At 39.0% G+C, this 14,200-nt stretch overlaps 1 protein-coding gene across 6 annotated transcripts in view; it reads right to left on the reverse strand.

Moving 5' to 3' along the window:
• Positions 1–14,200, reverse strand: part of LOC137301857 (protein unc-13 homolog C-like) — a 514,180-nt gene that overhangs the window by 195,383 nt on the left and 304,597 nt on the right. For all 6 annotated transcript variants that reach the window (XM_067971546.1, XM_067971545.1, XM_067971544.1 and 3 more), the window contains one exon: positions 5,372–5,541. In XM_067971546.1, coding sequence (XP_067827647.1) covers positions 5,372–5,541 — 170 coding nt within the window. The remainder of the gene's footprint in view (positions 1–5,371; positions 5,542–14,200) is intronic.

Below are 14,200 nucleotides of genomic sequence, written 5' to 3' on the forward strand. Positions count from 1 at the left end.
ACACACACAGACCTCCCATGGCATTGTTTGAGTCAGAGGATACACTAAAGTGTGATGTTTGAATTGTAATGGCTAAAGTGTGGTAGGAAGTGTGATACTTTTACAATATTATATAAGACTTATATAATATATAAAAAGCACTTATATTTGAAGCCTAACATTTCATTATTTAGTGAGGTACAGGTCAGGTAACTTTAATCTCAAATTTTTACTTTTTTTGGGGGGTCTTCGTACATTAATTTCTTAGCCACAAGCTGATAATTTCAGAATTCTAAATTATTTCTGCTTTAGCTTTTATAGGATATCTGATCTGCCAAGTAGTTATAAAACTTTTCTTTTGATCAACTGTACACCTCATTTGTCCCTGGCTGTATTCTAGTTTCTTCTGTATTACCTGTTGTTTAATTGGCTCCAGTATGTGTCTTCAAGCCCTCAATATTCTTGCAACCTACTCTTGGCTGTCAAAGTACTGTGACCAGCCTCCACCCTGATCCCACTCCTCCGGGATGGATTCTATGGCATGCTGCCAATGTTTGATGAATTCCTACTTCTATGCCAAACAGCACGCTGCTCTCGGCAGATATATGATTCTGACTTATTTTGAGTATGGGAGCACATTTCTGCTTCCCACTCACTTCTCCTCTTCTCCTCTCCTTTTCAGAAGCACTCCCCAGTCTGTCTGAAGCAAAATATCAAATTCCAGCTTCTCTAGGGACGTAGTGCCTGGACTGCACCCAGCTATTCTACCTTTTACCAGGAAGTAACATTTACCAAAAGATTGGAGTTTCACAATTGAACAGTAAAATATTATATCAAACTTATTAATAACAGTGAGGAGTGATGTAAACATCTTGTTCATTGCTAACACACCAGCAAAAGTTGATGATGCATGTAAGGCAGCCCCAATTGATTAGCAAGGATTTCTATGACTAATTTAGTTCTTGCATTAATTCCTCACATAAGTAAACACATTATCACTCTTCCTACTTCTCAAACCAGCCAACCTTCTAGTCCCTCTGAGACGGTCAATTTAGTGCCAAATTGGGAAACTTTGTATTTTCATCCCAAGCTCACTAGAAGCTGGCCAAACTCATTTCATATGGGATCCTTATAGCCAGAGACTTTTATCTCGTAAATCTGGCTTCAATTTGAATCCAGATCCCAGAGGTGGAAGTGCCAGTGTCTAACCCAGTGCACTCCCAGTTCCAATCCATGATTCCTTTCAACTGGTGTAATTACTGCCAAGAGTTCTAAATGCAATGATTGTCCATAAAGTTACCATTAGTGATTATTGTTCCCAAATTATTGTTCCCAGGATGAACTAAAGTCACATGTCTCATCAAACGAAAAAAGATCAAAGATATAGTAAAGGTGAAATAGATAAATTGCTTTTTAGTAGAACTGGGCAGCAGTAATAATCAAGTTGTTTGTAACTTTGTTGATGGATTGTAATACTTAGAGCCATGTAGTTTGCATAAAACGTGTTACAAACACACTTAGCATTGCTCATTGGTAATACTATACAGTAATCCTTTAGGGAAATCACAATTATTTTTAAATGGTGAGTAATAATCCTGTTTATCCCAAATTCACATAAAAAGGTTACTTAACATAAAACTGAGGCTGGGGATTGAGGGCTTGTGAGTATTTAGAACAGAGGATGACATTTCCCTCTGTATGTCGGCAATAATTGCTTTATATTTCAACCAGCAACTGAATATTATCCTTGCACCTAAGATGCAACTGTTAATGGTGTTGAAGATGGCAAGCAGCAGCAATACAAAACAGTATTAGATTGTACCGATGTGGTCTGAATATATAGAGCACATGGAGTTACATTTTCCTCTGGTGGTTGAACATTGAGAAAAAGTAGATGTAAGTCAGTAACAAAACCTTGCAGTAAATGTAAATGCACCATAAAGTCAGTTTCTGGACCTGTTTTATATTTTATTCATATTGATGAAAGGCAATTAATAAAAAAAAACATAAAGGAGATGGTGCTCCTGTTAAAGGCCAGTGATGGTAAAATTGTACAGCTTTATGCAGAGAAGAATAGAAACAAAAACTGAATTCTAAATGTTCACATGGAGTGGGGATCAGTCATATAAAAATAGATCAAGACTTGGCATATCAGCACAGCTAGTACTTATTATGGAGGAAAAAAAATCAAATGACCGATTTAGCTGGGATGAGGGGGTGAGGGGATGAAGCACATTCTGCTTATTAACTAGACTCCTACTGACACCTCTCCTGAAACAACTCCAGCTGAGAGTCCCAACCTGAGCCGACTCTTGCTGACAGCTCCGATCCAACCTGATCCCTTTGGCATCAACACACTCAACTGAATAAGTTTACAGCTGACAAGTTAGACACAGGTTTATCCCTTTCAGTGTGAAAGTATTTTATTTATTTCATTCACACCTTTAAAAACTAGCACTCCTAACTTGCTCCCCCATATAGGTCTATCTTCTCCACTGTAAAAGTTCCTGATTTTTTAGCTTTAAGTTCATTAATTTGAGTGCGAGAGATGCCAGTGAGAGTCAGGTCAGGTCATGAGTATTGGCAGGACTCTGGCTGGAGAACCACACAGTTTGGTCAGGCTAATCAACAAGACCTCTTTGTACTTGTCTGTAAGTCAAGCATTGCAATATCTTCATTAGGCCATACCGATGAAGCTTTGTGCTCTCCATTGCTGGATGAATTAAATATTCATCATTATGCCATTTCCTTGCCAATTAAACTGCTTGAGAAGGATGAATAAGCATTGTTACAGGTATGTCATGATTGGCCAGTTATCTGGAGCTCCAGTTTTCAATTATGTGTTGGACCCTACTGGCCAAAGCAAAATTGGGAGCACCCACAATTTTGATTGGCAGCTGTCAAATAGGGCTGTTAAGAGAGTAATTTATTCTTTTTTAACTGCTGTACGATAGCTCTCTGCAGCCAGCAGACTTATGCATTAGTGGGAAAATCACTGTAGTTATTTAACAGCTCATGTATTTAATTTACTGGGCAGTATCCATCATTTATCTCCCCATCTGTCACTATGCCACACAACATTTGCGCTGACTGTTGCTACAGAGATTTTTGTAGTCAAAAGAGGCAAATGTAAAACCGACATCAGAAAGTTCTTCTTCACACAAAGAATGATCAACGCATGGAATGGATCCCGAATTCACCTGGTTCTTGTAGATAAAAAAAGGAACTCATTGAGGCATGCAAATGTTCAAAATCACTGATGTACGAAAAAAAGAGCAATAAATTCATGTGCAATCTTGTTTTAATCTGCATTTGATGCACTAATTAATTTAATTTCAGATAATGCACAAATTAAAAATGTTTGTAAATTATTCCAGTTTGGTCTACTCTGTAGTGTGAGGGGCAATTCAAGATGACTTAGAAGTTCTAAATTCATTTCACTCCCAGCAGATGTGCGCAGAGCTGGAGACTGCCACCATAATATGTTACAATAGATTTTATATTGTGGGGTAATGAAAAATACACTGAGGGTGAACAGCAAAGAAATTAAGTTGCAGATTATGGCCACAAAAATGCCAAAGCATTTATATGGGTGTAATAAAAATCTGATTGTATGACTAACATAAATTGAAAATTCAAATATAACAGATATCAGGAAGTGAATTGTAAGGTTGTGATCTGATGGAAGGGTTCAGAAAATATTCTAAACTATGGGAGTAAAGCAATTTATAAAGCCATCCAAATCAAAAGTAGATTACAGCTTTTGACATACCCCTCAATATAAGTTAAATATTTATATATATAAAATACGTTCCTCTTGGTGAGTTAGAAGTTATTCTCTTTTGTAACAGGAACATTAGACCAGGTAATGTGTGATATGTCATTACGTGGTACTAGGAATAAATCACAGAAGAATTTAAAGTATTGTGTGCTTAAGGAGGATGCAGGGCCACATATGGGCAGAGCCAGGATCAACATCCATGTGCAATTGGGCTTGATACCAAGGGAAGGAATAATTGTAGGAGATAGGCAGCAAAGGAATGTTTGCTAAATCAAAAAAATTGCAGGATAGCATTTGAAATATCACAGGTATATGGATGATGCAGGTGCAGGCTGTGTGGCCTGATTTTAAGGGAGAAGTACAAAAAGGTCAGCTCAGCAATACAAACTGTGATAAAGCAGCTACCTATCCCTAACTGAGGTGCTGTGTACCCAAAGGTTAATTAAGTGTGTTCAGGGAGGTATCATAGTAGGTACAGCACAGGAGGAGGCATTCGACCTATTGTGCCTGTGCTGGCTCCTTGAAAGGACTATTCAATTAATCCCATTCAAAAGAAATAAATTCCCCTGTTCTTTCCCCATAACCCTGTAAATTTTTTCCCTTCAAGTATTTATCCAATTTTGTTTTGATCGTCACTATTGAATCTGCTTCCACCACCCTTTCAGGCAGCGCATTCCAGATCATGACAGCTCGCTGCGTAAAAAAATGTTTCCTCATTACCAATCTGTGTCACCTCCAACTTTCAAACATCTGCAAGGGCTACCCATGCAATAATATGAATATGAATTTATTTAACTGGATGGAGTGGGAAATAGTGGATATTTTGGATTTATATAGTGAGGAATTTTGCTCATTTCCATTAAAAGGCCTAAAATATAAATTAGGTACAACCAAAATCGAAGTGAATACCTTATAGGGTGCATTGTGAAATCATGGCTATTGATCAATTAAATTTACAATCTATCATGCTGACCAAAGGAATGTTAAACCAAAGTAGATGTTACATCTACTACTTACATTTTTAAAAAGTACAATTAGAAAAATAACTAGTTTTTTTTAACATAAGCCAACTTTGTTCCAATTTGATATTTTAATATGTCTGTGAGTATAGTGTTTTTAATGACTGCTCTGGACACACAATCTAATTATAAACAAATCAATTTAGGGTTTTGAGAGAGGGAGGGAGAGAGAAAGAGAAAGAAATAGAAAGTGAGAATTCAGAGAAACACTGAACTCCATTTAAGAAATTTTAATCTTAAAATCAGAGCTAAGATATTTAGGATTGAATTAGGAAACATTTGTTCACACAAAGGGTGATGGAAATCTGGATCTCTCTCCCCTAAAAGGCTGAGAATGCTGTGTCAATTGAAATTTTCAAGACTGACATCAATAGATTTTTGTTAGGTAGGGGTAACAAGGGATATGGAGCAAAGGCAGATAATTGGAGTTGAGGTACAGATCAGCCATGATCTACTAGAATAACGGAACAGGGAAGAGGGGCTGAATGGGCTACTCCTGTCCTATGTTCCTATATTCAACCATTATAGTAGGCTAAGACAAAAAAAGTCACTGTAGTGCCCGACAAATAGCCAGCAATAAATAACAGCATACCTAAGTTGTACCAGACATCCATCTCACCGCTCAGCATTCGTACTTCAATAATTGTTTGTCCAAGGAAATCATCTGATTCTTTCTTGAAATGCTGCTTAACTCGGGACTTAATATCGTCATCTTCATCCCAGACTCTAACCTTTATTCTATCGGTGGAATTGTGGCACTCACTATCCATAAATAAAGTAAAAACAGATTAGAAGTACAGCACAGTATTGATGACCAGATTACAGAAATATAACTCTTTCTTATTTAATTTATAAACTTTTTTTTTATTAAGTGAGATAACTTTTAGCACCATTAAGAGATGATTAGTTGCACTATTAATAAAATTGGTATGAGATCAATTTAAATGTTATCAGTCTATTGCAGAATGGTTATGCATATGTTTAGCTGCATGTTGCAGCCTGGAAAACATTTGTCTTCTATCATTGCTATTTTTCTTCAACAATTATCCTACATTAAGACAAATGAGATGTCAGGAGAACTCTTGCCGCTGAAAAGATAGAACTTCGGAATTAGTTAAACTCTGTTGTTCTATGTGACCAGAATATATTTAGATCCATTAGTGTTCTTGCTCAATGTCAGCCATAAAAAGGCTGAAAATATATTTTTAATGAATTAAGCATAAATAAAGCAGATTTCAGTTGGAATAAAGCAAAAAAAAAGCTCCCTGTTTGTTTCACGTTTTCCCAGTGTTATTGGAAAATATTATTGCAAGAATTAGTGCATTTGAAAAGCAGTCATGAAATACTGTAAGAAGCAAATTGGATGTGGCTGAATGCAAATGTAAAATGAAGTGTTACTTGAGCAACAAAATAACCAAAGATTCAACACTCCAACAAGTATATCCAGAAAGTAAAATTTTACTGAACTTCTAGCTAGAAACAGCTGCAGCAAATCTCTAGCTAACCAATGGTACTTTAACTAAAGTTTACTCAATTCAGTGAGTATCTCAGAGGGTTACTGAAATTACTTCTAGTGTGCAATAATACCCATAGCTTTCACGTTTAATTTATCGTAACAGAGTTTTAGTCAGTTTCATAATTCTCTGGGCAGTGTTGTAGCCTCAAACACAGTCATTCACATACAATATTGAGATATACAAAGCAAAGGTTTTTCTACTGTAGCAATAACAATCTCAGTTGGTACAGAATGCAGTCCTTTTCAATTAGACATTTAAATATTCTGAGGCTCAGCAATGTCTCATTTGTAGTGTTTGGATCATTATTCATCTGCTGCAACTGGAAAAATGGTGAAATTAATGCAGAAAGCAGTACTGAACATGCAAGAGGCTTGGATTCCTTTCTAAACGATGTAGTTTATTTCTCTTATCTGCCTCATGTGATTCAATTCCTGTAATGTAGACTTGTCGTTGGTAGAATGCATAAAAGTAGCTATTGTCATCATAGCATAATAAAAACAGAAAGCAGCAGCAATAAAATAAAAACTGATTCAGTGTAAAGCTGCTTAATGAACTTCATAAATTATGAAAAAATAATGCAAACTAAAGAATGACCTGCCAAGATTTTGGATATTGCTTTGCTCAGATTGGGGATATTTGAAGTAAATTGCATATAGTAAAATTATAAGGATAACCATTTATACCATAATGGAATCTATTGAAAAACACATTTGTAATATAAATTAGTGAAACATTGTTTTAAGGCACAAAGTTGTAAGATTATAGTCCACAGGAAAAAAACACATACATTTAAGGTGATCGACAAAAAAGCCAGAGGCGACATGAGGAAACATTTTTTTACGCAACGAGTTGTTATGATCTGGAATGCACTGCCTGAAAGGGTGGTGGAAGCAGATTCAATAGTAACCTTCAAAAGGGAATTGGATAAATACTTGAAGGGGGAAAATTTACAGGGTGATGGGGAAAGAGCAGGGGAATGGGACTGATTGGATAGCTCTTTCAAAGAGCCGGCACAGGCATGATAGACTGAATGGCCTCCTCCTGCGCTGTACCGTGCTATGATACTATGATTTACAGTATTTATGAAATGAATCCCACCCAGAGTAAATATGAGGAGGATGACAGAATTTTCTTTAATATGAATGTCATATTATAAGGTGACTATTGAGAACAGACACCACCATACAAAGACAGATGCAAGTGAGACTACAATGGATAATAAGGAAATGGCAAACTTGTTAAATGAGTACTTCATATGCGTTTTCACAGTAGAGGAAAAGGACAAAATACCAGCTGTAAAAGGGAACTTAAAACTAAGTCAAGGAGAGGAACTTAGTGGATTTAATATGTTAAAAAAATGGTAATGGAGAAAATAATGGATCTTAAAGTAAACAAATCTCCAGGACCTGATGGTTTCCACCCCTAGGGTATTAAAAGAAACAGGTAGGGAAATTGTAGATGCTTTTGTCATAATTTTTCAAAGCTCTTTAGATTCGGGAATTGTGCCCTTGGGTTGGAAAACTGCAAATATCATTCCATTATTTAGGACAGGAGGGAGGGAGAAATCAGGAAACTATAGACCTGTCAGCTTAATGTCAGTTATGGGGAGGATACTGTAATCTATCATCAGAGACTGAGTGATTGAGCATTTAAACGTGAGCTGATTAAAGAGAATCAGCATGGATTTGTGAAGGGCAGGTCATGTCTGACTAATCTAGTTGAATTTTTTGAGGCAGTCACGAACAAGGTGGACAGTGGAGCATCTATGGCTGTTGTCTATATAGCCTTCCAGAAGGTAAGGTTCCGTACAAGAGTCTATTAGCAAAACTAAGAGCACATGGAATTGGAGGTAACCCAGGGACATGGATTAATTGGTTGGGAGACAGGAGTCAGAAAGTAAGGATAAAGGGAATGAATTTTGATTGCAGGAATGTGACCTGATGTTCCCCAAGGATCTGCACTAATGCCTCAGCTTTTCACCATATATATCAATGACTTGGATGAAGAAATAGAGTGTCATATATTCAAGTTTGCAGATGAAGCTGTTAGGAGGAACAGTATGTTGTATGGATAGGAGCAGGAAGTTACAAAGGGACAGACAGATTAAGTGAGTGGACAAAACTGTGGCAGTTGGAGTTCAATGTGGGGAAGTCCGAAGTAATTCACTTTGGATCTCAGAAAGACAAATCGGAATATTTTCTTAATGGAGAGAGATTAGAAACTGTGGAGGAGTAAAGGGATTTGGGTGTCTAGGTACACAAATCACTAAAAGCTAGTGCATGGATACAATAAGTAATCATAAAGGCTAATGGAATATCGGCTTTTATCTCAAGGGGGTTGGAATTCAAAAGTGGGAAATTCATGCGTCATTTGTACAGAGCCTTGGTCAGACCCCATCTGGAATATTGCAATCAGTTCTGAGCACCACATCTCAGGAAGGCTATATTGGCCTTGGAGGGGGTACAGTGCAGATTCACCAGAATGATACCAGGGCTTAATGGGTTAAATTATGAGGACAAGTTGCATAAACTTGGGTTGTAGTTCTTTGAGTTTAGAAGGTTGAGGAATGATCTAATTGAGGTGATTAAAATCATGAAGAAATTCGATTGGGTAGATACCAGATATCCTCTGGTAGGGGAATCCAGAACAAATAGGCACAATCTTAATAGCTAGGCCATTCAGGAGTGAAATTAGGAAGCACTTTTTCACACAAAACGTAGTGGAAATGTGGAATTCACTCACCCAAAAGGCTGTAGATGCTGGGTCAATTGAAATTTTCATGACTGGGATCCACAGATTTTTATTAGGTAAGGGGATCAAAGGCAGGTAAATGGAGTTGAGGTACAGATCAGCCAGGATCTAATTGAATGGTGGAACAGGCTCGAGGGGCAAAATGGCCTATTCCTGTGCCTATGTTCCTACAGAGTAAATCTCTGTTTACCATGTGAGTTTTAATTCTCTTCGATCTCTTTCTGATTTTAATCCTGTGTGGCATAATACTAAATCTTTATTGAATTCATGTAAGGACTGACCACACGTGCAGAAACATTTTGCATTAGAGCCTGGAAATCACTATTGGCGAAGTTACTGTAGTGCCTAGGATCAAATTCTATGCTTTTTCCAATGGAGCCATTAATCTGTGTATTTTGAATATTTAAAAATAGAAGGAAGAAATTTGATATCAGGCTTTAAGCCAGAGGTGGAAAACCTTTCAAAGCTCAAATGCCGGAAAAGGCAATTTTATACCAACAAGCAGCCATAAGCTTTAAATATAGAGTATTGGAACGCTCACAAATACTCTCAACATCAATACAATGCAAGAATATTTTTTGCTTCAAAATACTAATTTTAAACATGCCTGTTTTGAACGGCAATTTCAATCAATTACGAAAGCGAGACCAGCCTTTGAAATGGCAGCTGGCCCCACCTGCACTAGGATTAGGTGCTGGCACATCAGTACATCTGCTTCTTGTGTTTTTGTTCCTCTCAACATGTTAATTTTTTAGTTGCGTCTGACCCCAGAATTTCCCAGGAACAAAAAAAAGTGTGAAAACCCAGAGAAACAAGGTCCTGTCCCAAATTTCACAAACTTTTTTCCTCAAATAACCTTATTTCACAAATACATTCAGAGCATTTTTGAGAATGAGGAAGAGGGGGAAGAGAGAGCATACCAGAATGATCTAAAAAAATCTAGCAAAAACAAGTTTGAAGAAATAAACACAACTGACGTCTGTGACAGCAGATTGGAAAACAATGGGTGTTCTAGATTACAACCTAAACATAGAAACATAGAAAATAGGAGCAAGAGTAGGCCATTCAGCCCTTCGGGCCTGCTCCACCATTCAAAATGATCATGGCTGATCGTCTAACTCAGTACCCTGTTCCTGCTTTTTCCCCATATCCCTTGATCCCTTTAGCATTAAGAAATATATCTATCTCCTTCTTGAATACATCTAATGACTTGGCCTCCACTGCCTTCTGTGGTAGAGAATTCCACAGGTTCACCACCCTCCGAGTGAAGAAATTTCTCCTCATCTCGGTTCTAAATGGCATACCCCCTCTCCTGGGACTGTGACCCCTGGTTCTGGACTCCCCAGCCAATGGGAACATCCTCCCTGCATCTAGTCTGTCTAGTCCTGTTAGAATTTTATATACCTAGAAATAAAAACCTAAAGTCAAGTTCATTACCGAACACCGAAGTTCAATAACTATATTTTATTTTTACAAAGTCCTGTGTGCTAACTTAAAGAAACCTTGTCCCTTGCTACATCCTATAACCAGTTCTTGCCACTGTACTGAAATTAGGGACTTGACTGTGCATAGGAGATAGAAAAAATGGCAATTAACTTTTTTTTTGATCTGCTTAATCCACTATAAACAATTTGGGAGGAGGTTCATTAAGAAGCTTCCCTAAAAATATCTTAACTATAAAATGAAAAGTTACATTTTTCACAAAGATAAAATGTGAGTTTCCGATCACTATCTTCATTTAGTGCTATAGTTGAGAAGGCATGAGTTTTTTTCTGCACTCCCAGCAGTAAATAGTTAATATATTACAATTAGTTCAAAATATGTAGTCTAGCCAGGTCAAAATGGAAGGGATACTGCTGGTTTTGTTTTGTTCTGCTCCTCTCGCACCAGGGAGGAACACCTGGACAGTGAAGCTAATTAAAGCAACCAAGAGTCATCCTACACCTGCAGAAGTGCTGTATGTGGCTCACGAGACACCATTTGGACACCCCGCAGTTAACCATTCATGCAATAAAATCAATGAAAGCAAGTTCCAGCCTTATGCTGTGTACTTTGAAATATCCAGGTTGTCATTGCCAGGAATGCCAACTCTCAATTTGACTTTGACCTCTGTATTGTTAGAGCATTTTCATTTTACAAAAAAGGCCCATGTTACATTAATTCACAAGATAATTAAGAACGAAGGTGGCCATTCGTTCCATCTTAGCTCCCCCATCCAGAAACGCCCTAATAATTCCCACCCACTGCAGCATCCATTTGTTTATTAAATGATATCAGGCTTTCCACCTCCACTACTCCATCTAGGAGAACATTCTATGCGTTGGTCACATTTTGTGTTGAGAAAGTTCCTGATATCAGTTTTAAATTTACCTTTTACTAATCCGAACCTATGGCCCCCTTTGTCCTACTTGCAGGATTTAATGTAAAATAATATTCTGGATTTACCTTTTCTATTTCCTTAATCATCTTACATTCCTCTGTAAGATCATCTCTTTGATGCTTCCTTTCAAGGCTCAAAAGCCCAAGGGGTAGAAATTGGTTACGGCCTGTTTTCAGATGCATAACCAACATCGTGCAGGTAGCACACACCAAAACCAGGAGGCCCAAGGCTCACTCGAGCCTCATTTCAATCATTTGGGTGAGCTGCTGGTGCCTGTCGCACCTCGAGGCAGCTCGCCCATTTCACAAGGCTGAATTTCGGGCTGCTTGACTCGCCTGCAGTGATTCTGATGTAGAGCACTCCTGCTCCACTCGGCTCCACGTCAAACGTATTCACTTTTTTGTTGGGCAACTGCTGCTTAGCTGCAGTCACTGTTGAAGATTCCTTAGTGGACCAGGCCCAGCGCCGGCCAATTTAGCAGAAGGGTCCTAAAGCAGACGCGAGGCCCCTCAGCAAGATATGTAAATGGTCTAACGCCTGATTTAGGCGACATCCAAAGATACCACAAATTTGCCTGACCCAATATGGGGTCAGATGTCTTTCAGGTGCTTTGAGGCAATATTGCCCTCAAAAATTGGTATTTTTTGCACTCGTTGTCTGCCCAGAAAACGAGCACAAAGAGAACCAATTTCTCCCCCCAAGTTTCTCCAGTCATTCTTCATAATCTAGACCATTAAGACCAGGGGTCAACCTTGTGACTCTTCTTTGTACTGCCTCCAATGCTTGTGTTCAGGAGTCACTGAATGATATCCAGGCGTTGAAATCCTGGTTGATTTTTTTCCCCTCTCAGGCCAGGAGCCCTGAAGCCAATGGAAAGCCCCACTGTAAACTCAGCAAGAACAGGGCGGGAATCTGGGACTTTCCTGTTGTGTCTGTTCCAGTACCACACCACATATTACACTTACCTACTGAGCCATTAGTGAAGCTTGTTGCAAAATGTTTAATTCATATCAATCAGGTGTACAATCAGAATCTCACAGGCAAAAGTTTAAATGGAAAACCTCAATGCTGGAAACGGATGTACTTGTTGCACATAAATTCATTTATATCTCCACTAAAAGTGTATGGGGCTCAATTTCCTGTCTCTAATGTCCTCTGTGCATTAGTTTTAAGGGACATTGGGGACAGAAAAAGAGAGATCTGTAATGCCAGATATTTGCCATTTGCATATGACACACACTTCTGGGGTTGAAACAGGAGGAAGAAATTATATCCCATGTAAATGAAATGGAGGTGGTATTGCAAAGCTTTGTCTTTTGTCTACATACAAACCGTGCTTTCAGCTGCACTTAAGCTGTTTTTTCATTACATTTGGAACAGCTGCTAAGCAGAGATTTAGAGGTTTGGAATTTAAAATCACTGATTCTGCCAATGTACAGACATGTGCATTTGCCAGACAAACATCCTCTATTAACCTACATTGATGTCTCAAAGGCTAAATGATTTGCAGATCTGATCCCAGCTATTGTTGCCACAGCTTAAAAAAAAGGATTCACAATGATGATACTGGAACTGAGAGGATATAGTTATCAGGAAAGGCTGGGGCTCTTTTCTCTAGAAAAGAGAAGGCTGAGGGCTGACCTGATAGAGGTCTTTAAGATAATGAAAGGGTAGACGTTGAGAAAATGTTTCCACTTGTGGGAGAGTCCAAAACTAGAGGTCATCAGTTTAAGATAATCAATCCAAAAGGGAATTCAGGAGGAACTTCTTTATCTAAAGAGTGGTAAGAATGTAGAACGCGCTACCACAAGGAGTAGTTGAGTCAAATAGCATAGATGCATTTAAGGGGAAGCTACATAAGCAGACCAGGGAAAAAGGAATAGAAGGGTATGCTGGTGGGGTTAGATGAAGTAGGGAGGGAGGAGGCTTGTGTGGAGCATAAACGCCAGCCGAATGGCCTATTTCTGTGCTGTAGACTCAATGTAACTCGATGCAGCTATTGATCTCATCACACGTACTATCCAATTTAGATTGGAAATAAGAAAATGTACCTTGCAGTAAAAAACTAGGGCCTAAATTTTAACTATGAGGCGGGACCTCAGCTGGGGCGGGGGGTCAATAAGTGAGTAGGAAACCCGGAAAAAAATTTTGCGCGTGTTCCCAAGTGATCGCGACTCAATTGAAGCCACTTAACTAAACTTCCGGGTTTTGTGTCCTCAAGCTGCGCAGCGGGCAGACTGCGCACCCACATGACACGTTTAAAGCCCACTATTTAAAGGGCCACTCCAGCAACGCAGTTTGAAGGAGAAAGGCGGCAAAATGAGTATAGAACGTCCTAGAGGAAAGCCAGCACCCAGGTTCTCAACCGCCACCCAGGAGACATTACTGGGCGCTGTGAGAAACAGGATGGAGGTCCTATATCCATCAGACAGGAGGAAGAAACCTGGTTCTGCCACAAAGAAGGTGTAGCTGGAGGTGGCAGACCAGGTAAGCAGCAGGAGCACAGTGCCCCAGTCGTGGCTGCAATGCAGAAAACCATTTAATGACCTAACCAGGTCAGAAAAAGTCAGTACAGTTACTGATTAACCTGCATTCTGTGGTGAACTCCACCCCCCCCCACACCTGACCTCACACTGCCCTGCAAAGCCTACTCCATCACATCACTCCTCACGCTCACTTAAAGCTCAGTGTCAAGTTGCCTTCACTTTCTGTGCACTTCTTCACGCCCCCCCCCCCCCCCCCCCCGATTTGTGAACCCATCTTCCAGTCACCC

The sequence above is a fragment of the Heptranchias perlo genome, chromosome 34, assembly GCF_035084215.1.
Source record: "Heptranchias perlo isolate sHepPer1 chromosome 34, sHepPer1.hap1, whole genome shotgun sequence".
NCBI lineage: Eukaryota > Metazoa > Chordata > Chondrichthyes > Hexanchiformes > Hexanchidae > Heptranchias > Heptranchias perlo.